This window comes from Arvicola amphibius, chromosome 6 (genome assembly GCF_903992535.2).
Source record: "Arvicola amphibius chromosome 6, mArvAmp1.2, whole genome shotgun sequence".
NCBI lineage: Eukaryota > Metazoa > Chordata > Mammalia > Rodentia > Cricetidae > Arvicola > Arvicola amphibius.
The window spans coordinates 113,514,305-113,540,907 of NC_052052.2; the positions used below are offsets into that span (position 1 = coordinate 113,514,305).

The 26,603-nt window shown below is 40.0% G+C and overlaps 1 protein-coding gene across 12 annotated transcripts in view; it reads right to left on the bottom strand.

Annotated features, from left to right (window-relative positions):
- Zmynd11 (zinc finger MYND-type containing 11) overlaps positions 1-26,603 on the bottom strand; it is an 88,381-nt gene that overhangs the window by 31,098 nt on the left and 30,680 nt on the right. For 10 of the 12 annotated variants that reach the window (XM_038332280.1, XM_038332279.1, XM_038332281.1 and 7 more), the window contains 2 exons: positions 21,181-21,315; positions 4,230-4,389 (listed from right to left, as the gene is read on the bottom strand). In XM_038332280.1, the coding sequence (XP_038188208.1) occupies positions 4,230-4,389; positions 21,181-21,296 (276 nt within the window). In that variant the 5' untranslated portion in view covers positions 21,297-21,315. Of the gene's footprint in view, positions 1-4,229; positions 4,390-21,180; positions 21,316-23,013; positions 23,037-26,603 lie in introns of those variants that run through there. The other 2 variants (XM_038332282.1, XM_038332290.1) reach the window with 2 other exon arrangements.

Sequence of the window (26,603 nt, forward strand, 5' to 3'; positions counted from 1 at the left end):
CAACAAAACAAAGTATTAACTGTTCAAATAACAAGATGGCGCTCCATGTCTTCTCACTAACAGAACTCCAAAAGCGCAGGAAACCATGCTTATGGGAACTACCTGGACCTTGTCAGTTAATGCTACTTATTACCAGTCTATGAATTTTCAGATGACCACAAAGATTCCGCATTTTTCAAATACTGTGTGTGTGTCATTTAGAAAACAGTTTGTTGTGTATACTTATTTATTGACTACTGTGTAAACAGGTCATTTAGAAACAGGAGTGGTCTTATGAATGTTGCTGTTTTGTTTCATAATCTTATATACACATATGAGAATCACCATGAAGATGTTTAGACACTGAACAATTTTACTATAGTTTCTCCAACAGAATTGGCACTTATACAGAGGCTGCAAATTGTGTATGAGATCATTATTGAAAAATGTCTGAGACTATTCCTTGGCTAGAAGGAGGAATTTTAGTAATACAGAGGCCTCTGCCTTTGTACTATAATATCCTGGCTTCTTCAAAGACAGACAATAGTCTCATACAGGCCAGTGAGCTTTTAGGACATGATTGCTGTACTTAATAAAAATAATGGTCCAGGGATGCATCTGCTTTGATTGTTTCAAGTTCTAAAATTAAGTATTAGAGAAGAAAGGTAGTAGGAGTGCATTAACAATGTAATATCAACAAACTGACTTTTAAGTTCCTTTTCCCATTGCTATGTGGGAGAAAGGAAAAGTGTACTCATTGGCTTCTATTTCTCCACACACTGATGGGAGTGAAGAGAAGCATGATTCAACCTCTGCTACATAAAGTGACTCAAGAATTAATCCTGTTTTCCAACTCCTCTATCCAGCTCAGCTCCTCTATCCAGAGGAGTAGGAAGAACACTATCATCTATTCCTTTATAACAGAAGCCTCTTTCTAAAGCCTATCCTAACTCTGAAAGAAGGGTTCAACAAATGTACTACACTCTAAAACTCAAGTTTGGAGGGCACCAAAGCATTTGAAATCACAAAGCGGTGAAACTAGAAAGTCTCAAACGCTGGTGTGCAGAGCCCTGACCCACAACTTCATGCAAATTAGAAAAGGTGGCCCTTCCATCAAATATTCTTGAGGTATACTCTTTTTATTCATGAAAGAACCTTTAAATAACATACAAACAGGGTGCTTCTGTGTGGAGGGCACTTACTAGCTTGTCAGTTCACAGCTTAGACCTGCCTCCTGCAGATGACAGAGTTAATAAAAATACACAAAGCCTGGACAGTGCAGAATCTCTAAAGAACTGTGCCACAGGTGACATGGTTAATCATATGAGCTTGTGGTGTCATAAGGGCATGAGGACATTGACTGCAAGTCAAGTGGTGAGATACTCATTTCATTAGTCAACTTCATTATTTTACACCTTCAACAAGATCTACTTTTTCAAGGGCAAGCTCTTCACAGAATTTATGTTGGAGAATACCGGTTACAAAGTAAATAGTCTAAATTAAAGACTACTTATATGGCTAGTTAAAAACTGATGCTTTTGCCAGGCGGGGATGGCGCACACCATTAATCCCAACTCGGAAGGTAGACGCAGGCAGATCTCTGTGAGTTCGAGGCCAGCCTGGTCTACAAGACCTAGTTCTAGGACAAGCTCCAAAGCTACAGAGAAACCCTATTTTCAAAAAACAAAAACAAAAAAAAACAACAAAAACCCCACAAAACCCAAAAAACCAACAACAAAAAAACTACTGCTTTTACTATACTGTCCTCAGACACTTATTTTAATCATTTTAAAGTCTTAATTTATAAGTAATAACTATAACTTTATAAGGTAGAGTGGGAGATAATATATTATAATTATAAGATAGAGTATATATATATATATATATATATATATATATATATATCTCCACTCACCAAACAAGGCTAATTAACTTATCCATTTAAAGTCCATTCTTTTAGCTGTTTTAAATACACACATTATTATTAACTCTATTGCCTTTCTGCACAAGAGATCATTAATAAGCATACTTATTTACTGGTTTATTTACACTTACTTTAAGTATATTTGTGTAGGCTGCTTCTTGGCCATATTCTTATTTAATCCTTGTGGTGGTTTGAATGAGAAAGGCTACCACAGGCCCATATATTTGCATGCTTGGTTCCCAGTCAGTAAACTGTTCAGAAAAGATAGGAAAGTCTGGTCTGGTTCTAGGTGTGTCAATGGGGTGGGCTTTGAGGTTTCAAAAGCCTCCACCAGTCCCAGTGTCTCTGTCTGCCTGCCTACCTGTAGGTCAGGATGTAAGCTCTGAGCCCCTTGTCTGTCTGCCTGCCACCATGCTCCCTGCCCTAATAATAATGGATTAACACTCTGAAACTATAAACAAGCCCCAAATTAAATAGTTTCTTTTATAAGAATTGTCTTGGTTATGGTGTATCTTCATAGTAATAGAAGAGACAATCTTTGATTAAATAAAATAAATATTAATATGCCCACATTACAGCAGAGGGCTGAATCAACGAAGTTTAGACAATTCCAGACATCTAGGCAAGGACATTATGACATTCCATATACTACTTTACCCTTGAGTCTTTACAGTTATAAATTTTATAACCTAAGCCTAAGTTTGATATACTCAGTTATATTACATATGCTTATTTGGTATAAAACTATTGTGAATAAGAACTAATTAGCATTAAACCTGTATAATTGCTGTTTAATGTACTTTAAGATATCATTTAGTAAAAAGGGAAAGACTATAAACATGTGCAAAGAAACATGTAAAATAAAAAGAAATATAAAACCTACTGCACAATAACTGCTTGATGAATTAAAGAGATTTCAGTCTGAGGAAGAACAAAGTATATTTAAAAACTCACAATTCTTAAAGGAGCAAGCAAACCCTCGACTCTAAGAATGATGTACACATGGCCCACAAGTCCTTAGTTATCCTTACACTCCCACCTCACAATGCTCTGCAAGTCTTCTGAATCTCTAAGTGTCCAAGTGCTCGGGGCAGGCTAGCCCATCTTGTCTGGACTGCCCTGAGTTATACTGGGCTTTCAGTTCCTACCTGTGCTCTACCCTGGCTCACTCCCATCTTGGCTACTGCAACAACCAAGTTCCAGCTGCTGCAGGGACTTGAGAGGAAACTGCTCTGCGGGCAGCAGTCACAGCTCTTCAGGAATATTCCCAGGGTACAAACTAAATTACACTGATACAAGTAATGATTTTCCCAATGTTTTTGAGGCTCTGACATATATATATAAAAAAAAGACTGACAAAGCGGTTAGAGCTGAACGACTTCCTACATTTAGGACTATCGAGACACTTGGCGGTGGTGCCGTGGCTTGCCTGTCACCAAAACAAAAAATGAAACAAAGCAAAAGCTTTCAGGAAATTTTCCCACAATGAACCATTTTTTAAGATTTTATGAGACTTTCAAAATTTTAGATTTTAGAAAATTAAATTACTAAATCCCCCAAAACATACATTTGAAACCTATTATCTTAAAAGATGTTTATTATAATAAAGAAGGCATTTCCAATTAGTTGGTTAAAATATTAAAAGATACGATGGTGAAACAGAAATACCACAAATAAAATCATCTTTATTTGTGCAAGAAGAAAATCCTTTTCTATGTGCTTATCTGCATCAAACCATGTTCTGAAAGGACACAATCGTGTAAAGCATCTCCCCTAAGGAAAGTCACAACTGGCGCTAAACAGAGGTACAGGAAGAAGTAACTTTCTATCTCTCCTGACTGACTTATGCTCAGGGCCCATCTGCAGCCTGCCAGTAGTCACATGACCAGTCACGCTAGCATCTGTGATCTTTGTATGTGCATGAAAACTCTACTGTAAGCCTGGCTCGGGATTTGATGCCATTCAAGTGAGCTTTCCTAAATAGGCAATGTGTCCCTTTCCATCTGTCTAGACAGTATAAACACTGTCCTGCACTGAAACACTTTTTAAAATTAATACTAGCTGAAGAAAGCACCACAAGTGCCATGACTTATATGCACATTTAGTTTTATTTTTTAGATGCAAGGTAACAGACAGAATGGCAAGATTTTTGTGAAAGTTAGTTTTCTTCTAAGGAATCACAAGGAAGCTATCAATATAGAGCCTTATATTAATACAAATGTTAAGACCTGTTAAATTTCTGACAATGAATTTCTATACGTTATATTAATATTCAAAGAAAACCAAAAGTCCAAATTTCTGAATTTATCAAGTAAAATAGACTTACAATCTCATCTCCTGGTAACCAATAGCCTTCTTGCTCAATACCAGCTTTTGAGCCTTTGCAGCCCACTGTTAGAGTTTCGACAATAAGACCATCCTTCACAGCTAAGCTCAGCTGACGGGTGGTCTCTTTGGGATGCATACCGTGGACTCGGGACATATACCTGAACACAGAGGAAACATAAAGTTAGAAAATTCTCAGTAATGCCAACTAGAAAGGAGTAAAAACAAGAAAAGGGAGAGCCATTTGTTCCTCTATTATTATGACTTATACTTATGGAAGGAACAAAGGAAGAGTAGTCGGGAAGAATGGGGAGAAGGAGGGGAGGGGGAGGGACGGAAGGAGGGAAAGAAGGGGGTAGGAAACAAGTGTTTAAGCTCTTAACTCTATGATGCTATTTTTTCATGGAAAATGATAAATTAAGCAAAGGTTTTATTTCCAAGCTCTTCACAGATTGTTAGAAACACAAGTCATTAGCTCTAAGGTACATCGCCCCAAGTATCTATGACAGGATCTTTATAGACTGCAACATTTTAACAGTTTGTTTTTAGCCATTAGCATTTTCTGGATTAGGCCACATTTTAAATATTTTTTAAAGACAAAACATTTTTTATATCAAACACAATTATAAAGTAAAGAAACTAAAGGAAAAGATCAAACCAGCATCACCCAAGATGGGGCAGCCTAACAATACACGGGTCCTTTCAGACAGGCTTGCTAAGGAGCATATGGTGCTAGTTTAAGAAAAACTGTTTAGAAAAACAGTGGTCCAAAATAGTCCCAACTAACAAATACAAATCACTGAGCACACGAGTCAACCAAGCAATTTAATTTTTGCACCTCTTCCTTTCCTCTGCAGACTCTAAAGACAGACTCTCATAATCCTCTATCGAGGGCTTCAGAATACTTTCAATACTTTTAAAAAGTACTTGAACTCAAAGCTCAGGAAATGGTGCTAGTGAGTATGCTGGATTATGTGAACGGTTGCTAGACAGAGAACATGGACACATGCCATCATCAGAAAGGAAATGTACACACTAGTGCTAACTGGTTTACATATTTATGGTATTTTAAAAAAATAAGTGAAGCATTACAAACTGTCCTGAAGCTCAGACAATAATAGTTCTGTCTATGCCAACCAGCTACTTACTCCACTATGTCACTATGTATATATGTCCATCTGTACATCATTTATTATTGGTTTTATTTCAAGCAAAATGCTACATATTCTGTTTTTATTCATTAAAAAAAGAAAAAAAAATGGAAAACATCAGCATTTTGTTTCCATATAAACTAGTGATTTTCAAAGAGCCCTTTGCCAATCTAGATAAGAACAGAGCCTGCAATCCCAGCGCTCAGGAGGCATCAGGAGTCTGAGCTCAGGACAGGGTGGACTACAAGCCTCCAGAGCAAGTTTGAGGTGAGACGAGGGTACAGAGTGAGACGACAACAAAAAAATCAGACTCTTCCCATGAACATCCCATCTAAGAAAAGACAATAATATATCTTAATAAATAAGTAAAATAAAATAAGAGGAAATAAAACAGGACATAAATTTTATCATGATTCTGGAAATGAAAAACAAACAAACAAAACAAAAAGAAAACACAGCATTTAAGGACCTTCTTGAGTCAAAAGATGAATTTCTGTCCTTTTTCTGGAGAAAGCCCAGACGGGCCCAGTGAAAGGGGTTACACCGAGCCCTGTGTTTTCACCATGGGGAAGATGGTGACTTTCTGTTTAGGAAACAGCTCGCTTTTACAGATTTCCTTTTGCTGTCGTATAATTAACTGAAGGACTAAGACAGAAAGAAACATGGAGATTATGATTAGAGAGCAGAACAGAACATCGACTCCGACAATGGAGATGCTGTAATTAACAAATGTGTCAGGGAAGAAGATGAAGTCCAAGCATACTAATTCTACCACATTCTCAATCAAAAGCTTTTAAAAGCTACCTTAGAGATTATTTAATTTATAATTAAGTTTCTTAATTATCACACAAAACACCATATATAATGAAACACAGAAACAAAAGAATCAATAAAAATGGAAAGCACATCAAATGTGACAAAGTGAAAAACAGCATTGCAGAAAGACTGAAAATGAACAGAGATGGAGGATGGGCAAATAGGATCAAAATACAATATATGAAATTCTTAAAGAATAAAAATACTTTAAAAATTAATTGCTGGGTGGTGGTGGTGGTGCACGCCTTTAATCTCAGCACTTGGGAGGCATAGGCAGGCAGATCTCAATGAGTTTGAGGTCAGCCTGGTCTACAGAGCTAGTTCCAGGACAGCCAGGACTGTTACACAGAGAAACCCTGTCTCAAAACAACAACAACAACAACACAAACTAAATGTAGAATATTCATACAGAATAAACATTAAATGACAATTAAAAAACAATTTAAAAACAAACATGGCAGGATGGGGTATCAGTTTACAGGATTTGGAACTCAGAGCTCCTGCACTGAAAAAAGACATAAGAAACTATCAAGACAGAGACAGCTGTGAGACGTAAATGGAGTGCTGGAGACATTCATTCACTTCTCTGAGTTCACACATGGAAAATATCTATGGGAAACAGAACATGGATCTAGAGCCATGGATTTGAGTCTGGAACCTCAACTAAATACCAGCAATGGGTACACAGGACTGACCGACCATGAAGTGGTCACAAAGATGACCTAGGTAGGTTTCAAAAGTGATACAGACTTTGTTGGTCATACAACTGAAACAGACGATGAACCTGGAACATCACAAAGATCCAAGAAAGACAAGGCTAAGGCCATTAAGTCAGAGAAACCGCCTGTAGTATTAACTTAGAAGTTGTTTCTTGGAAAAAAACACAGACTCATCACTGACTAACTGAATCCACACCAAAGAGCCATGCAAATCAAACCTAGCTAGAGGACACAGACACGCACACAAGGGAAACTGCCATAGTCCCAAACTGCTACTTTTTTCATGTCTTCACAAAATATAGATGCTGTAGTTTTCTAAAAAAAAATATATGTGATCACAATTTGGTTATTGGTCAATTAAAAATTCCAGTTTCCAAAGATATAAATAAAAGATTGGCAGAAAGCTTCCTAGAAAAAAACGTCAACAGGGGACATGGTCAGAAGTTAACTTTGCCATACTTCAGTGGAGGACCACATTCTCTTCTAACACATAATAATAAAGATAGAGAAGGGTACAAAACATATAATGATTAAGAAAAAACCTTACAAAACATCAGTAAGAATAAAAGCTAGTATACCAAAGGAAAGCTCATGCACAATTTTAACAAAAGATATTTACATATACAGTCTAATATTAAAATCTGTTTGTGAATGTTAATACATGTATATAATTCAAATATCAAAAGCAAAAAAAATTACTAAATTTTCAGTGAAAATTTAATATTAAGAACTATAAACATAAAATTTATTAATAGACTAAAAGCAAAACAAGTCATTAAAAATGTAATTCAGGGGGCTGGCAAGGGCACAATGGTTTAGAGCTCAGCTCAGAGCCCCCACATGGTGGCTCACAACCACCTGCAGCTATGTCCAGGGGATCCAAGGCTTTTCTGGCCTGCATGGGCCCTGTGCTCTTGTCCACATACCTACATACAGACATAGATACAGATGCACAATTTTAAAATGTAATCCAGGTTGAAAGGTACTTGATGAAGTTCAATGCTCAGCCCCATAAGTACACAAAAATGAGTAGGTACTTCTGTAATGTGACCGGGCTATTCTAAGATATCTCCTGCGGCTGCTCCTCTCCAAGACACTGAAAGCCAGTAAGCAATACAGCGGAAAGGGCACAAAAATCCAACAACGTATTTGCAAACCGCATAATTAGAAACCTAAAAATTCAGACAAACTATTTTTAAATACTTTCATAAATTCTTTGGGGAAACCAATGGAGATATTAAAATAGAAAGATTTATATACCGAAATCAGGTGATTGTTTTTCATTAGTTAATTGGATCAGGTATTAAAGAGAGACTAAGTACTTTGTGCACACCAAGCCCATACTCTAGCACTAATCTAAACCCAAGTCCCAGACAGTGAGAGTTAAAGAGTAGCTGAATGATAGGTACCTGAAGTACCACTGAGGTACATCATCAGGGAGATGAGCTAAGCAAGGACCACCAGAAACAGGAGACTGAATCAGGACAATTTTGACACCCAAAGATGGCATTGGGGAATACAGGCTATGCGATGGAGCACTCAGATCACTGGCAGAAAGGTCAGCTGTCACTGCATTGCCCTGGGACACCTGACTGCTGGGATGGGGCTGGGGAACAAGGTTCTGTGTCCAGTTGTGCCCATAAGGAAACCCTAAACAGACCAAGTTTAAATGTCAAAAACAAACCCACAAGCATTCAAAGGGAAACACGGGAGACTTTCTTACAACTGGTGTGAGAATACCCTCTAAGCATAGAAAAAAGCTACAAGTGACACTACTGATGGACAAATTTACACAAAAAAAGCCATTTCAACATGGGGGGACCCACAATAACCTATGTTAAAATGCACATTCTAAAGCTCTAGCGTGTCCTCCATAGTCCTAAGAATCCCAGCACACACATGCTGACCGCCCTTTACAAAATGCTTAGGATAAGAAATAGCTCAGATTTGTAATTTTTTCAGACTGTGAAATATTTGCACATACATGAGAGTCCTTGGGGATGGAACCCAGCTTGAACAGGAAACTTTCCTTTCACACATATGTGATCTGAAGGTAATGTGTGCACTACTATTTGCAGTTAGTGTGCCTATGTTCAAAAGAGGCAGCTCATGGGATAACATGGAATTCTCCACTTGTGTCCTCATGCTGGAAATCAGGAAGTATGGCGCTGACATTAGAAGTGGGCGTGACTTTACACACTGTGTAAATTTTGGCTAATGTGTATGGTTGACACTGAGCAATGGCTCTCCTAGTCAGCTCTGTCTTCACTAAATCCATCTGCCTGGGCTGTTTCGGTTAGGAGTCTGTAGAATATACATTGTAGGTAGCAATAATGCCTTATTTTTGTGGGGTTTTGTTTGTTTGTTTGTGTTTTATTTTGGTTTTTGAGACAGGATTTCTGTAGTCCTGGCTATCCTGAAACTCACTCTGTAGACCAGGCTGGCCTCAAACTCACAGAAATCTGCCTGCCTCTGCCTCCCAAGTGTTGGAATTAAAAGCATGTGCCACCACTGCCTTGTGACATTTTTGTTTTTTTCAGAGAATTGTTAAACTAGCCACTACTCCACAAGATGCTCGAAGACGGCTACTGGCAAAGAGGCTGTCTGATGTCAGACAGAGTCCATTTCTTGAAGGATTTCCCTTTCCTCATCCCAGGGCATTAAGAAGAACATTGTTGCATCTTATTATTCCTTGATACACTTCTGTAAAAAAACTAACTCAAGGACTGATTCCCACGTCTCTCAAAAAGTAAAGGAAATGACAAGAACTGGGCCAGAACAGCACCATTCCTATGCAGAGGAGTGATGTCACAGCCCGAGTACTGTCAGCTTGAGATGTTGGAGTTAACCTGCCTTCAGAAGCTGTGAGGCCAGGTGCCACACAGGGAGGTGCTGTCACACTGGAGCTGACTCGTAAAGCACTGGGCCTTTAGAGTTCCTTTGAGGGACAGTACCAGAGACCTTCTCATCTTCTACTGCAGTGTGACTCAGTATAAAGGTTGCTAGTGCAGAAATTTCTAACTACTTAGAATTTTCTCTGGACGCTTTCAGTGCCTGTCCTCGTCTTTTCTGTTCACCTCCACTCCTGTCCTCCTCCTCCCGCTGTCTGCAGTCTCAGGATCCTGCTTTGTAACTTTTGTGATGCACTCAAACATGCTGCAAAATTCTTAAGAGTTTCATCTCCCCTGAGCCCGTTTCTGCATGTCGAAGACCCTCCATCCCCACAGGAAAGAGAAACTACAGTTAATTCTAACAGAAAGCACTTATCACTTTTAGAAACGTGAGGGATTGTATGAACCATTTCAGAGACTTATCATTTCCCTTTGAAGCCAGCGATGACTCGATCTCAGACTGCACCACACTGAAATGAAGTTCTGAGAGCTGAGCACAGAGATGAGAACAGTGGCTTCTCCCAGGGGAGAACGGCTGCTAGAAAAGTGCAGCCAGGCTTCATGCCCACCACAGCTCTAAGTCATGGCTCCATGCCCTCACACCACACTGGTTACAGGGTCTAAGGTGTTGAGAACAGTCACCATTCTGGTGACCATGCAATACTTATTCCAAGTGTATGCTGGAGAATCTGGACCAGACCTCAGCTCAGGGCCTCCCCAGGCCCAGAGGGCACAGGGGTCAGGTTATCAAGGAGGCCTGGAGTCAACTCCCCCAAGTTGTCCCTTGACCTTCACCTGGCCTTCACATGGCATGTGGACACATAATGCTTCATGCACATACACAAAAGAAGTATAATTTTTCATTATATAATCTTTTAAAATCACATATAGTTTGACAATTTTAATTTTAATCTCATTTATAAAAAGTAATCACAGAAAATTCATATACCTTATCCAGGCTACTGGTAAAAGAAAGAAGCAAAATATTTAGGCCTTCCATTTAAATTATCTATAAATTCCTCTTGATCTCATTTACTACAGTTCCATTTGCAATTCTTAGTGGAGTGTACTTTCCACAGAGGCAGGAATGTTCAAAAGTGAAGCATTAAATAAAACATAATTCCCATGCAGCTGAGACATTGTCTGCAGTCTGCAATTTGTCTTCAGCGGAAAAGAGAGAACGAACTATAGATGGTGAGTAATACTAAATGGTCAGAGTGCAGGGCACACTCTTCCTGAACAGGCCTGGAACAGACAGACAAGACGACAAGGACAGGAGGGACAGACACATGAACTTGCGTACTCTGACTGCCTGCTTCATCACTTAGCTCCCAAACACACTCTTACTTCCCATTTACTTCTTTTTAAAGTGCTGTTTTAACTGTATGCACATGTGTGCATGTGAGCGTGGACACGAGAGAGAGAGAGACAGAGAGAGAGACAGACAGAGAGAGAGAGAGAGAGAGAGAGAGAGAGAGAGAGAGAGAGAGAGAGAGAGAGAGAGAGAGAGAGTGTCAAGCCAGAGTCTGGTACATGCTAGACCACATTTCTAGCCCTGGGCCATACCAAAGCCTGTCTCCTCTTCACAACATTCCTTACGAGCATGTTCAATGCTCCTGGTTTTGAATGCTTCTGGAATGAAATCACAGTACACACATTCTCTGTGATCTGCTTCCTTTCCTCAGAATTATCTGTTACACTGGATGACAGTCTAACAACCTGTTGTATGAACACGTGACTGCTCTCTGCACAGCTCTGCTGTTACTCCTAGATTTGGCTGGTGTTCCAGTTGCTCTAGTCTGGTTTCCTTTTCTATGTGGTGTTCCAGTTGCTCTAGTCTGGTTTTCTTTTCTATGTTGTGTTAGTTTTATTTTTTAACTAGTAATGCTTTAACTTTATTGACATTTATCAAGACTATGGTCACAATTCATTTTTTGTATATCATAACTTTTACTTGCATTTCCCCTATTCTGTGTCCCTTCCCAGCTCCCATTCCCAAGGTAAATCATTAAGGAGTTCTCAACTGAAAGGTAAGCATCCCTGGACCAGGTTGTATGTGTTCCTGGGCTTCAGGTGAAAAGTCACTGGGGTGCAGAACTATTATACTGTGTAAGTGACATCTTTTAAAATTTTCTTTCCTTTCAGGAAATACTTCTGTCTTCACTATCATATGCTAAATGTAGATATCTTCCAATCTACCAGTAAAGACTGATAGAATGAACTACCAATATCTTTAGCAAATTGATCTCAAACCACACTAACCATAAAAAGTTAACCATAAAAAGGAATATACAATTTAAACATTCTTTATCAGAAATACTGGTAGCTACAAGTGATTTAGGTCTGGGGAATCTCTGCATAAAGTTGACCAGCTGAGCATCAGATTCTTCAAGTCTGAAATGCAAACCTGTTGAGTCCCACTTTGAGGCTTGAGACCAAAGATCATCTTCAATTTGCATCTTCATACTAAAGCTACTCCAGTGAGTTCAACCTAGAACAACCAAGAGACCGCCAACATGGAAAGCACGAGTTGTTCTGTCACGGTGAGAAGGACCGAGGATGCTCCCTAGCTATGAAAATTCCCTGGTCTCTTACTAAGATACTGGTTACAAAGGGTGCTGATTTCCAGAAGGAAAGGAATGACTTTCTCGACAAAACAAAACTAGACAGCAGGGCAGATAGGAGAATGTGTATGGTTCATTAAAGATCTAGGGTTTTCAGTTGCTAAAGACAAATCACGGAGTAAAAAGAGTCCATACACCGTCAGTGTTTAGCAAATGTCACTGAAGACCGTTGAGTGTATTGTGCATTAGTCATTAGCTCTGGGTACAGGATTAGGCCAAGACGAGAGCCCCTATAAAGATGGCACAGCAGTAGACAAGGCTGACTGCTAATAAACCATTCCACAATATGGGTGGCCACAGGTCGTGGGGTTTTGCAGTTCTTTTTACAAGAGTTTTTTAGAGTTGTGTCTAGATACTAAAGAAGAGAGACTTACTATACAGCAAAATAAAACCAGATAGATCCTAAATGGCCACAGAAAATACAGGGACTAAAGACAGAGCTGTAAGACATAGAGCTGTTGGCGCATCAAACAAAGGGCAGAGAATATTCTTGTAGATGGCTGGAAAAATGACTTAATGGTTAGGAGCATGTCATAATCTTCCAGAGAACCTGGTTCAAATCCCAGCAGCCACACTAGTGGCTAACAACTCGTTTCAAGGGATCTGATGTCCTCTGCAGACATCTGCACTTCTGCACAAATCCATGCATATACTCATGATTAAAAATAAACCTGTCTTAAAACAGAAAAATGAAATTATTTATTTATTTACTTATTAACTTGGCTTTTTGTTGTTGCTTTTGTTTTGCTTGTTTGTTTGTGGCCGAGGCTGACCTCAAACTCAAGGCAATCCTTCTGCCTCACTCAGTCTCTTGAGTATGGTGTTTACAGCCTTGAGTCATCATTCTTAGTGAAAAAAAAGAAATTCTTAAATAAAAATTCAAAAGCACAAAATGTCAGGGTAAAGATTGGATCCAGTTACACTAATAAAAATCTAAATGGGGCAAATTGGTACAGTGGTACACTGTAATTCTAGCACTTGGTACAGTGGACACACCTGTAGTTCTAGCACTTGGAAGGTAGAAGCATTTGGGTTCCTGCGAGTTTGAAGCCATGCTGATAAAAACATGAACAGATGACAGCACTAAAAGCTAAAAACATGTCAGCGAACATGTAATTCATGAGGAATAATACCTAGAACAAGACCATCCACACGCCAGTGCAGTGGACACCAGCAGGGAGGGTAAGCAGAGCCCACTCAGAACTCTGCGCTGTCTCCAACAGCTGGTGCAGCGTCACACGGTGGCCTCCACTCTCCTGACTTCACTCTACTCATCAGCAATTAGCAGGAGGAGAGAGGGGGAGGGACAGCAAACCCAGAGCTGTGGAAATTAAATGCCACCAAATGGTGCCTCCATGTTCTCCATTACTACAGCCCACCTTGAAATTGCTTTCTCAGTTATGCAGCTAAACAGCTATTAGTATTCTGAGTGGACATGCGTGTGTATGTGCAGTGCTGGAGAGAGACAGAACACAGCCTCATGCACTCTAGGCAAGAACTCTACCACTGAGCTTCAGCCTCGTTCTTACTACAGTCCCCACTGCTGTGGTTCCCAGGCACATCAGTAAGCACAAACAATGTAATCTATTAATCTATTGGTGTTTTGTTTCTTTGTTTTGTTCTGTTTTGTTTTGTTTTTGAGAACAGGTTTCTCTGCGTAACTTTGGAGCCTGTCCTAGAACTTGCTCTGTAGACCAGCTGCCTCTGCCTCCCGAGTGCTGGGATTAAAGGTGTGTGCCACCACCAGCCAGCATGAGCAGTCTATTCTCAAAATAACCACAGTCAGCAAATATTTTTTTAAAGTTTCTAAGAAACTTCAGCAAATGATAAAAAGAATTTAATCATGTTAGTATGAAAATAGCAAGAAGGATTAGGGTTGACTATACCAAAATCATCATCTTCAAAACTGCATGAAGTGGGTCCTAAAAGAATGTATGTGACATCTTTGTTCATGAACGGGTGGAAAATACAAATGCAGAACCTATGGTGTCCTCGCGCCTGAGGGCAGTCTGGGTGAAACACCAGTGGGAAGAGGCTGCACAGAGAGACATGATGGGTCTAACTGAGAAGGCTTTGAGGTTTATATACAACTGGAATCAAGAGGATTCAGCGAATACAATCATATATGAAAATCAGACAAGTGGCCGATAAGATGGGGCTGAGGAGGGAGAACAGAACAGGAAGCCTGAAGTGCCATCGCAGGCAGGGTGAGGCAGCCAGGCCTACAGAGAGCCCAGTGTTTTCAGAGGGCAGTGGGAGTAAGGCAGCAGGAGGTCGGGGGTGGGAGGAGCCATGCAGAGGTGGCAGTGGAGTCACTGAGTAAGATGCTACCCATGTGAGAAAGGGTGGCAAGAATAAGACACATTGATAGTGTCACCTCAGAAAAGATGGCACTAACCCAATAACAACAAGAGGCAGAGACAGGGCAGGATGACGACAACACAGGCAGGAAGATACAAAGCAACTCCAGAATAGCACACAAAAAAACAGATGCTCAAGACACGGAACCATTTAATCTAGCTTGGAAGGCAGAAATGCATGCGCTCTATCTTAACCCTGTCTGTAGTTAAAAATTCCTGCTATTCTTCTCTAGCTACTGGTTAAACACCTCAGTGCAGGCAATAAACACCTTCCTGCCACTTCCCTTCAAATCCTACAGATGTTTCCCATGATACAGACAATCTATGCTTTCTCTGCTTCTTCAAGGCCTTCCAAACTCTCTCTGCAACTCTCTTTCAAACAAAGTCTGCAGGGTTGTGCCTCACTGCCCTCTAGCCTACGCAAGCAAGCAACCTTCTGTCCACACCCTTCTCTGTCCACGGTACTACTGTTTTCTTCCTCAGTGGGTAACTATGCTCTCATGGGCCTTGTCTTTTATTCTTAGAAGTGCAAAGAAATGTCAAATTTATGCAAACACACAAGCTTCTAAGGCATAATGAGTGCCCTAAAATCTGCCCTCTGGAAGAAGCAACTGTGGACCCCAGCACCTAGAATCACTCCTATAATCTGCCCAATGAGAAGTCAAATCATAGTTATAACAGTGACAAAGTGTGTCCACAAATCTCTCCGAACATAAAAGGAGTCAGTGGGAACTGAGATGAGAATGTGGAAGTGACATCGTCAGGACTCCTGAGACCCCGTGAGCAGAACAGTGAGGGTAGATGTCAGCTTCTGAAGCTCACATATTTCTAAAGAGTTTATTTAGGCAATGCTCATTCTCTTCCTCTCTGATAATCTGAGGAAATAAAATCTCACAAAGAGACACATGGCTAAATTTCACATAATTCCTAGAAAGTGGGTGTCACAGAATCTTAGTAAATAAGCAATGTGCATCTACTTGTACCTTCACAGGAAGCCTAGGCACAAGGAGGACTTACAGTTCAGGTCTAGGTATGTCTGTAGTGACAAGAAATCCAGAAGGACTCAGAAATGTCAATGCCAAACATGTTCCAAGAGGTCAGAGGCCTCACTTTCTACCTGGGATTTGACCCTAAAGTAAGCAAAACGTGATAATTCTGAATTCAGTAGAACAAGCTCCATCAAGACAAATAACCCTAGAAATGCAGAGCCAAGAGAACAAAGGCAAGGAAGAAGCCTGGCCAGTGACTTCTTCAACTGCCTCTCTAGAAGACAGTGGAAAGTAAATGCTCCTACTTTAAGCATCCTGCCTAGCCAGAAATGCCAATAAAGACAAGTATAATCTACACTGACCTCATCAGCACGTGTTTAAACTATCTTCTAATACCGTCTAATACTGTGTTTAAACTATCCGAAGCAGATGTGAGGACCCTAACTGGGTTAAGGAGAAAAAGGAGGTGACCTGTGCACTGTTATCCTGCAGTTTATGATGCCAGAACACTTAAAAGATGCAGGAACAGTGAGTCAGGAGCTGCTGCAGCTCAGAGTCAGAGTCTAAGTGTCACTTCCGTGACTACTTCTGTTCACAAGACTCTGTCCTTTATGTCTCGATTTAACTCTAATGCACATCATATTAAACACATAAATATTTTCAAAATACTTGTTGAACATAAATATTTGAGGCCAAATGTTCTCAAGATTTGTCATAAACCTATCTATCCAAACTGCACAGAAGAGGTAAATGCATACAAACCTACTGTTCCATACACTTACGGATACCGTAGAAGAGAGATGTTTGTCCAGCCATCTTCACAGATAATCTAAACTCTTTAGTCTTATTTATAATAAAATAATGATTCAAATGAATTTTATGATAATTAAACATTAGTTCCTACAAATATAAAAATGGTTTTGTTGACAGGTCATAGTTTACTTGTAGCTGCACCTTGAGGGCATGTTTTTCTATTTCTTAGGAAGATACTGTCCTTCTTCTAAGCACGTGAGAACAACCTTCCTAGAGTTCGACCCACATTTGGCATTACCAGCTATGGGGGACTACCCAACAGGATGTACAGGCAAAGGACTGGAGGGATGGCTCAGTGGTTAATAGCTCTTGTGGACTACATGAATCGTGTATCAACATCCATAGGCCAGTTTAACTCTAGGGGATCTGGGCCCTCGTCTGGCCTCCACAGATACCAGTACGCCCACGGTGTACAAACATATCACAGGCAAAAACTCACATCCATAAAGATAAATAAAACTTTTTTAAAAAGTCATGATTTAAACCAATAGTTTCTCAGTCCAATGCCCAGGACGGATGAGCAGAGACAACCAGAGGGCCTCACACACTCACAGAGAAGGGGGATAATGTGCACTGTAGGCCAGGTCAGACACCCTCTCAGCTATTGCTAGGAGTCTTAGCTGGGGTCATCCTTGTGGATTCTTGGGGTTTTCCCTAGCACCTCGTTTTTCCCTAACTCCATAATGGCTCCCTCTATCAAGATATCTCTTTCATTGTTCCCCCGTCCCTCCCCCAACTCGGCCATCTCAGGTCCCCTTGTTCCCATCACCTATCCCCTCCATTCTCCTCCCCTTCCCAGTTTACCCAGAAAATCTTACTTATTTCCCTTTCCTTGGGCCCTCCATGTATGTCTCTCTTAGGGTCTTCCTTTTTACCTAGCTTCTCTGGAGTTGTGGATTGTAGTCTGGTTATCCTTTGCTTTACATCTAATATCCACTTATGAGTGAGTACATAATATGTTTGTCTTTCTGGATCTAGGTTACCTCACTCAGGATGTTTTTTTTTTCTAATTCCCCTATAATCAGATTAGTGACTACCCTAATTGTCATCATAGAACCTATATCCAGTAACTGATGGAAGCAGATGCAATGATCCACAGCTAAGCACCAGGCTGAGCTCCTGGAGCTTAGTTGAAGAAAGGGAGGAGGGAACATATGAGCAAGGGTGAGGGTTAAGAACATGACTGGGAAAACCACAAAGAAAGCTGACCAGAGCTAGTGGGAGCTCATGGACTCTGGATTGACAGCTGGAGATCCTGCATGGGGCCAAACTAGCCCTCTGAATGTGTGTGACAGCTATGTGGCTTCATCTGTTGGGGGGAGGGGGCTGGCAGTAGGACCAGGACTTATCCTGGGTGCATGAAATGGCTTTTTGGAGCCCATTCCCTATGGTGGGATACTTGCTCAGCCTTGATACAGAGGGGAGGGGCTTGGTCCTGCCCCAACCTGGTATACCAGACTTTGTTGACTTATAAATCTTTACAAAAAAGAAGGAGGAGGAGGAGGAGGAGGAGGAGGAGGAGGAGGAGGAGGAGGAGGAGGAGGAAGAAAGAAAGAAAGAAGGAAAGAAAGAAAGAAAGAAAGAAAGAAAGAAAGAAAGAGTGCTATCTTTAGTAGAGCAGCGCTGCACATCTTTAAGCCCAGCACCCAAGGCTGAAGCAGGTGGATCTCTATGAGTCTGAGGCCAGCCTGGTCTGTAGAGGGAGTTCCAGGATAGCTAGAGCTACACAGAGAAACCTGTCTTGGGGAGGGGGGCGGAATGTCATCTTTAAAAGCAGTAAGGTGAAACATCCTTTTTCTGCTGTGAACTACCATATAGCAGCCGCATGGCAGGCGCAGAGAAGTGTATACTGAGGAAAGCGCTCTAGCTGGAAGAAATACAACGATAAATGGACTATTATCACTGTTCACACCTTCCCAACTTCTAAGCTCTAAGATGAATGGCTACAAATGCCACAAAAGAAGAAACAGTTAACTTGTGCTTCCTACAGTAGAGCACAGCACCACCTACACCGTCTAACCAGTCTTTAATCCAACTATCCCAGTCCCATTAAATTCAGGGGACTGGGGCCACACCTGAGTTACTAGACTGCAGTGATATAATCAGCACAGCCAGAATATGGAAACTGCAGAACAAATAACCCAGTTTCCTTAGTAAAAATCCCAGAGGAGAACAACAACAAAAAGATAGCCATGGAACTTATAGATTAAAATAATAAAAATAAAAAAAAAAACAGGCAGAACCACACCATTACATAGAGTTGGACAAGATACTCAAGGATATACTGGGTCATAAGCCAGTAACCTCAAAGATCCTAACACTTAAGACCTGACTAAAATTGGCTTTTACTTCACGTTAACAATGGGACTGCTCACCAGTCAGCACAGAAAGAGACCAAGGTCTGGACAAGAACTCACCTATGGGCTTGGGCAACTTAAGGTATTTTAAAAGTTTAAACGATACCTATTCTGACACAGAATGAAGCAGAACAGATTGATTCAAAATGTATGGGAAGGGTGAGAAGTCCTGACATTCTAAGAGTGCAGAGAGGAGTCCCAGCCCACACAGCAACCCTACCAATGACACTTCCTAGCAAACCTCAGGCAAGGGGACATCAAGGAACTGGCATCGACCAAGAAGCAAAGGCACTAGGTTGGGCAACTCCTAGACAGTCCTCTACTTCATCTTCAGATAAGACTTACAGATCCATTGCTATTTGACAGGTTAAAAATATTTATCTATACATAAGAATTACAGAACTTAAATGAAAAAATATGGCTTGGTCACCATACAAAGTTATATTGGTGATGAAGAGAAGAGGAAAGTAAATTCTTATCAACGATCCACAATGAGGAGACGTGTGCTGTCCCAGTGACCACCCCTGCATCTTTTGCTAGTTTCACACATGTGCAAATACACACACGCAGCTCTTAAGTAGCCAGCAGACACATGTGCCATCACTACAGATATTGTTCCCCTTCCTCCTGTAACAGTAGGTCACCCAGCCTGGCAGCAGCACTCATGAGCCTCCTGGGGTTCTTGGTAGGTGTCCTAAGCTGCTCAAGAAACACTCCATAGCAGAAAAAGAAGTAACTGTCTGAGAAACTTTAAGTGATCAAGCTTATATGCTTTAAATTTCAATAAAAATAACAGTATCTTATTTCCTAATTTCAATGTTCTGCTACAAACAGCTCAGCTATGGGTTTTACATACTAATTTTTTATTCTTTGAGATTTGTTTCCCAGTGAAGGGAACTGGACCTAGGTCCTCACCTGTGAAAGGTATGCACTTCACCACTGACCAGCCTGAGATTTCTGAAAACTCACCCTCCTCTTCTGTACTTACTACATACCTCAAATGTTACTTTTTAAAAATAAATAACAATTAAGTAGTAATTAAGGCGATGTATTATTCATTTTAGTCTCCTTTTCCACAGTTTTGGGCACTTTTTTTAAGCCCACAGGAGGCAGGGCTGCAGCTGGCTTCCTGCCTATTACCTGGTCCTTCCATCTTAGTAGCCTCATCGTCCTCAAATGTGGGAACAGTGTAAATATGCATGGAGCTCAGCTGTACTATGTATTAATAAGGGTCCCAAAGCGCTGTGGAAGTCAGCCTTTATAGATCATGCGGATTTTAATTTTTATGGATACCCTCTAACAAGTGGAGGGCAGAATAAGCATAAAGAAATTCCATTTCAGCCAGGCGGTGGTGGCGCACGCCTTTAATCCCAGCACTCGGGAGGCAGAGGCAGGCGGATCTCTGTGAGTTCGAGGCCAGCCTGGTCTACAAGAGCTAGTTCCAGGACAGGCTCTCAAAAAGCTGCAGAGAAACCCTGTCTCGAAAAACCAAAAAAAGAAAAAAGAAGAAAAAAAAAAGAAATTCCATTTCAATAAAACAAAAAAAAAATCATGCAAACTTTTAAAATTGTAAATTTAGCTTTATTTTTTAAAAGACATCTGGAGAAATAAATAAAAAACAAATTCATAACTAAGACTCATTCATAGTACAAAATAAGTAAAAAGAAGATCTATTAGGTAGTTTGATTTGGTTTGGTTTCGCATACTGAATCTTTGTCTACTAAAACAAACAGCATTAGAAACTAAGGAGAAAGGGGATTTTTTTTTTTTTTTTGCTGAATGTATAATCAACCTAATTTCTGCTAGTAGGTTATAAAGTACTCAGAAATAGTATTTACTAGATAAAGCATGTTCATTTTATATTGAAATAAACCATGAGCAATAGATTTTATTTAGACAGCTTCATTACAATAAAGCAAGTTACTAACAAGCCTTTTAAATAGTTTCTAAGTGCCAAAAAATGTATAATTGAAAATCTAAGTGCCAAAAAATATATAATTGAAAACTACTACTTCAAACAGAATATACTTACTGATCTTTTACTTATCTAGCATTTATTTACAAGGTTTCTAAATACAAACTGTCTATACCTGTTTCTTGTTATTTTTTCCTTTTCTGTATTCTTCTGCAAGGCAAAGCTGACTTTAATTCTTTGTAATGTATGAATAGCATAGAGATAAGGCATTTAGGAACTTTTACAGTTACTTGTTTTATTTCTTTCAGTTTACTTACTTTGTAATACGGTCAATGTTGGCAATTTGCTTCTGATTCCTTATAATTTCAATGGCTGCCCAAAGATGCTGGATAGCTTTTGTATCCGCCTGTCGTCTTTTTGTTAAACGTGCCATGACCTGTTTACTTCTTTAGCTGTAGTAATATACAAAAACATAAGGCAGAAACATGAGTTACAGAGTGAATTTCAACACCAGGAGCAACTGTAGTCACAGCACCACTTGACACTGTCACACTGAAGAGAGGTGTAGGCTGCTGCTTTCCATTCTCTACCTCCATTCATTAAGTGCTGCTCTTTAACAGAAGCACTCATTCACTGGTTACCGCTTAGAGAATGATGTTCTAAATCCAAATTCAAAAGGCCTTTCCAAGGTGTCTACTTTATACCAATGTCAAAAAAGACTTAATGTTAATTCTAAAACACATAAATACAAGTTAAAATTTCAGTTTTAGGTATTACACTGTGTGAAATCTGAACAATACAAAATGAAATTTACATGTCCTAATTGTTTGGTATTTCATGTTTTTTGATGATCAGAACTTTAGAGATTCCACTGTTATATACAAATGAAAATGTCAGATGTGGCAAGGGCATGTGGGGCTGCACACCTGCAATTCCAGCACTCCGCAGGTAGAAGCAGGAGGATCAATACAAGTTCAAGTCAACCTGATCTACACAGTGTCTTCCATATGAGTCAGAACTGCATAGCAAGACCTTGTCTCAAGAAACAAACCACGAGCAGAAAGCCAAGTTGTTCTGGCGTAAAACACAAAAAGCCAAGGGCTAGGACACCAGACTGCAAATTATCAGTAATGATCCAGCTGCCAGAACAGGAGTTTATTTCAGAGTGAATAATTACATTATTAGGAGATAACATTATTATTTTATTTAAATTTTAGTATTCTGTATGGGCTGAAGGAAACAGCTGTCAAGCTTTCAGATACCCTTTCAGCTGTCTCCTGGCAAGGAAAAAAAAAAAACACGGATGACAATCCTGTGTCTGGTGGGTGGCAGTATTAAAGAAGGCCCACTGAATCTTTATTTCATGTTCATGGAGAGCCCACTTGGGGATCCAACGAAACATACAACCCCACACATCAGTGTGGTAGGCCTTTAAATGCAAAGCAGGAAGGCAAGCATTGGGCCATCTCCAGCTGGCTACTCCCTTCAAGAAGATGGTACGTGTGGAACTCTAACACTTGGTGTACTCCCTGACTGGCCACAGAACTTGCTGGGATTTCATTTCTCTTTCTCTGCCTCTACCCACTTGGCCTTCTTTCTCTCACCGACCTGAGACTTACAGCTGCCACTAGGATTCATCTTAACAAGACTCACCAGGGAGCCTGAGGCCAGCCCGACCTTGGATATGGTGACTTCCAGCATTATACAGCCAGCAGGGAGTGAGCACTCTGTGGGAGGCTGAAGGTATTTCTGGAGGGCCTACTTTCCCCAGGGCTACTACAAAAACAATGCTAGGCTCGGGAGATGGCTCAGTGGTTTAGCACTCTTGATGCACATATAAACACCTGAGTTCAAATTCACAGCACCCATGTAAAAAGCAGGTGTAGCCCTGTGAGTCTGTGACCCCAGCACTCAGCAGGAGGTAGGAGGCCAGAGGAAGGAGATGGCTGGGGTTTGCTGGCCTCAGTAAGAGACTGCTTTAAGGAATGAGGCAGAGAGTGAGAGTACAACACCTGTCACCCTGCAGTCTCCCTGCACGTTTCCAACACACACACACACACACACACACAGAGAGAGAGATGTACACACACACATGGATGCACACACACTCAAAAACAAAAACGGTGGGTCAAGTTTTAAAGGAAAATCACCTGGTTCTGAATAAACTTAGACATGTGACTAAATGATGATAAAACATGACTTATGATGTTTCCTTCCGTTGCAGCGCGCATAGATTCCTTGGTTTCAAGGTTCTCCAGGCACGCCAGCCCAAAAGCGAGCCTTGGGCAGAAACTGCCAGAGCTGCAGAGAGATGCAACAGCACAGCTCAGCCCAGTGCTGCTGTGTCCTTCAGGCACAGGAGCGCAACCCAGCCATCTCAGCTATCTAGAGTGACCAGAATGTGCCCTCTTCATACTGCTGTGGTGGGCAGGAGATATTTAAAACGTAATGAATGTCAATCCCTGCCAGAAAACAGAATTGACAGAGGAAATCTAATGTGCAAAGTGTAAGGTCATATAGAACAAACATACAAATGGTCTAGAATCTCCTGAGAGATTTAGAAAAGCATCATGCTGCTTCTAGGCTAAGCAAAATTTAGGCAGAAGTAGGTGAAAAAATGCAAAAAAACATAAGAAATATGAGAAAATATAAACAGTATTTCTTTTCATTTATTTTAAAAATTGTTTAAGGCAAAAAGAAAAATAAAAGATGTCATTATGCTTATAATATATTCAGTAGTAAGGTATATTATGTCCATAATGCAAAGGAAGGGGAAGAGAATAAATGTGAGACAGCACCATACTAGACGAAGTGGGATTCAGGTAAAATCAGGAGGCAAGTGTGTTCTATACAATAAGAGAATAATACAAGCAGATATAGTTAACACACAATCCATCTGCAAATTATTCTTTCAAAATACATGGTATGAGTGTGCAGCCGTGTAATCCCAGCTACGCAGAGGCTACAGCAGGAGTACTGAAGCTCAAGGACTGTCTAGGCCACAGACTTCCACGGCAGCCCATGCAGCCTAGAGTGATGCTGTCCCAATAGTTAATCGAAAATAATTTATCAGATATATAGGATATTTTGATAAAAATTGAACTTTTGAGAATACTAAAATATAATTATTATATAAGTATAATTATAAATATAATGGGAACTACAGCAGAAATGCTTAAAGTGATAGTACACATTCCTAGAAATTATTAAAATCAAGACTAAAAAGTAAAGCAAGCTACACCTCAGGAAAGCAGAAGCAAAGATAAAATCAAGGACTTCTTAGAGCTTTGTGAGCCATGTGACAGACAGCAGATGTGCTGTCATTCAAGTTACACCAGGTCTGGGAGCGATCCCCGGTTATGGGACTCAAGGTGGAAGCCTGCCAATGGAGTGAATGGAAGTGTGTGGCACATCTTGAAAGTGCCAAAACAATTCAGCCTATTAAGACAAATATTTCATTCAAGTACAACTATTCAATTATTTCTGAGTAAAGAGGAATCTCAAAAGCTAATATAGTAGTGGAACTAAACCCAGACTTCACAAATCCTCAGCAAGCCCCCTACTGTTGAGCTACAGCCCCACCCTCAAGTGCCGCTTTCTTAGGCCCTGTGCTCACTCATCACACACACTTTATGTGCTCTGTCTGTATACTAGCCATTCTTGCACTGTGGGCAAACAGCAATGGGCAGACAAGACAAAAACTCTAATCCAATAAGTACCATTAATAACATGGCTTGATTCAAGAAAAGAATGGCAACTGGGCATTAGTCAACAAAAAGAAAACATCTTTGGACTCTGGTTTCTCAAGCGCTACACAAAAACTAGCGGATGTGGGAAAACCAAATTCTGCAACCCACTCCTCTCTGAGTGGGTTCACTAGGTCTCTGTCCCTAGCCTCTTTCCTCTCTAAGTGGGGATCACTAGGTCCTGTCCCTAGCCCCAAGCCTCTCTGAGTGGGGATCACTAGGTCTCCATTCTCAGCCTCTCTGAGTAGGATCACTTGATCCCACAATTATCTTTAGTGTACTAATGGTAATCTGTCCAAACATTGCTTACAAAATACATCATTCATTAAATTAACTATAAATTCCTCAAGATAATTCTTTAATTCAACTAAAAGAAATTGTCTCATTTATTTTTACATCTAATATTTTTCTAGATGCCTAGTAGATTGGCAAATATGCTAATCTTTCCATATAAAAGTATTAAATTCAACTTTTCCAGCTATGCTGTGAGACCCTAGAGTAGGCCTTCATTTCAGAAAGACAGGTCAGTGGATGTGTAAAATCACCATGACAATCTTTCCAACACACGTGAGGACTGCATATATTCCTTTCAGTAAAAGCTACATGGGAAACAATTTCCAAGAGGCCTGTAGTTTAAAAGTAAGCAAAACATTTCAAGTAATTTTAATAATCCCCAAGCTGATGCTGATATTGTCTTTAGAAATCCAGATTTGCCCCAATTCCCAGTCTATAGGTATACTCCCATCTCATCACAGCACTACACAAAAAGAACACAGGAAGCCAGGAAAAAATTAATAAGAAGCAAAATTAAATAATGCATCATTTGATGGCAAATGCATATGTATGAGGCTGTGCTGTCATGAGTAATGAAGCACACTATGAGACAGCATGGATGGGGGCAGATAAAAGATAAAAGCCCACAATCAGCCTCTGCAGTGAAGGACCTCTTATTTACTTCTAGTATAGGTTTATGTGTGAGGGTCTTATTGTGTTTTATTGCATAAAATAAACATTCAAATATTTATACCAGATATTACATTTAAAAATATATTACTTTAAAAAGTCATATTGCTTCCATGGTTTACACTGTAACTTAGATATATATGAAACATCTTATCTATTAGTGATTTTACTTTATGATTATATATTCTCACCATCATTCAATTTATATATTAACTTTTGGTGTGGGTTTTTGTTGCTGTTGTTTAGGGGACAGGGTCTTACTCAGGAAGGTCTTGAACTCACTATATAGCCAAGTATGAAGTTAAACTTCTAAATCTCCTACTTCCACCTTTTTATTCCTGGGATTATAGGCGCACAACACTATCCCCAGCTTTAGTGTTTTTTTGTGTATTGTTATTCATAAAATACTTTCTTCCTCTTTGCATTTTAATAAGCATTAATGGAATGATGAAGAAATCTAGACATACTTTTTTTTTATAGCTACTGTTTTAGTAAGTACTTCTACACCCAGATCAGAAAAATTTTAAATACTTTTGGGGAAGTTTTTGGTTGATAACAAATTTCCCATATACTGCCTGTCCCCACACAGGCACTACTGTCACCAACACCTTACCAGGGTAGTGACACTTGCTATAATCAATGGACCTATACTGACCACACTGCCAAACTAAGTACATAGTTTAAGGTTTTGTGCGTTCTAAAAGTCTTGGCATATGTTCAATAATAAGCAATCAAAATTGTGACATCACACACTATAATTTTCCTGCCTTAAAAAGTTCTCTGTGCTTCACCTGTTACTGTCTCCTCCCCTTTAACCTCTGGGAACTACTATTTACTGTTCCCACAATTTCACCTCTTCTAGAATGACATGCGGTTGGAATCACGCAGCCTTCTTATAGCTTGAGAGCTTCTGCCAACACTAAATACTATTCCAGTGGCTATATTAGCCACCTATTCACCTACTAAAGGCTGCCATGAATGCATATAAGTTTCATAACCTATAGGTGAAAAAGCTGCTACAAAAATCTACA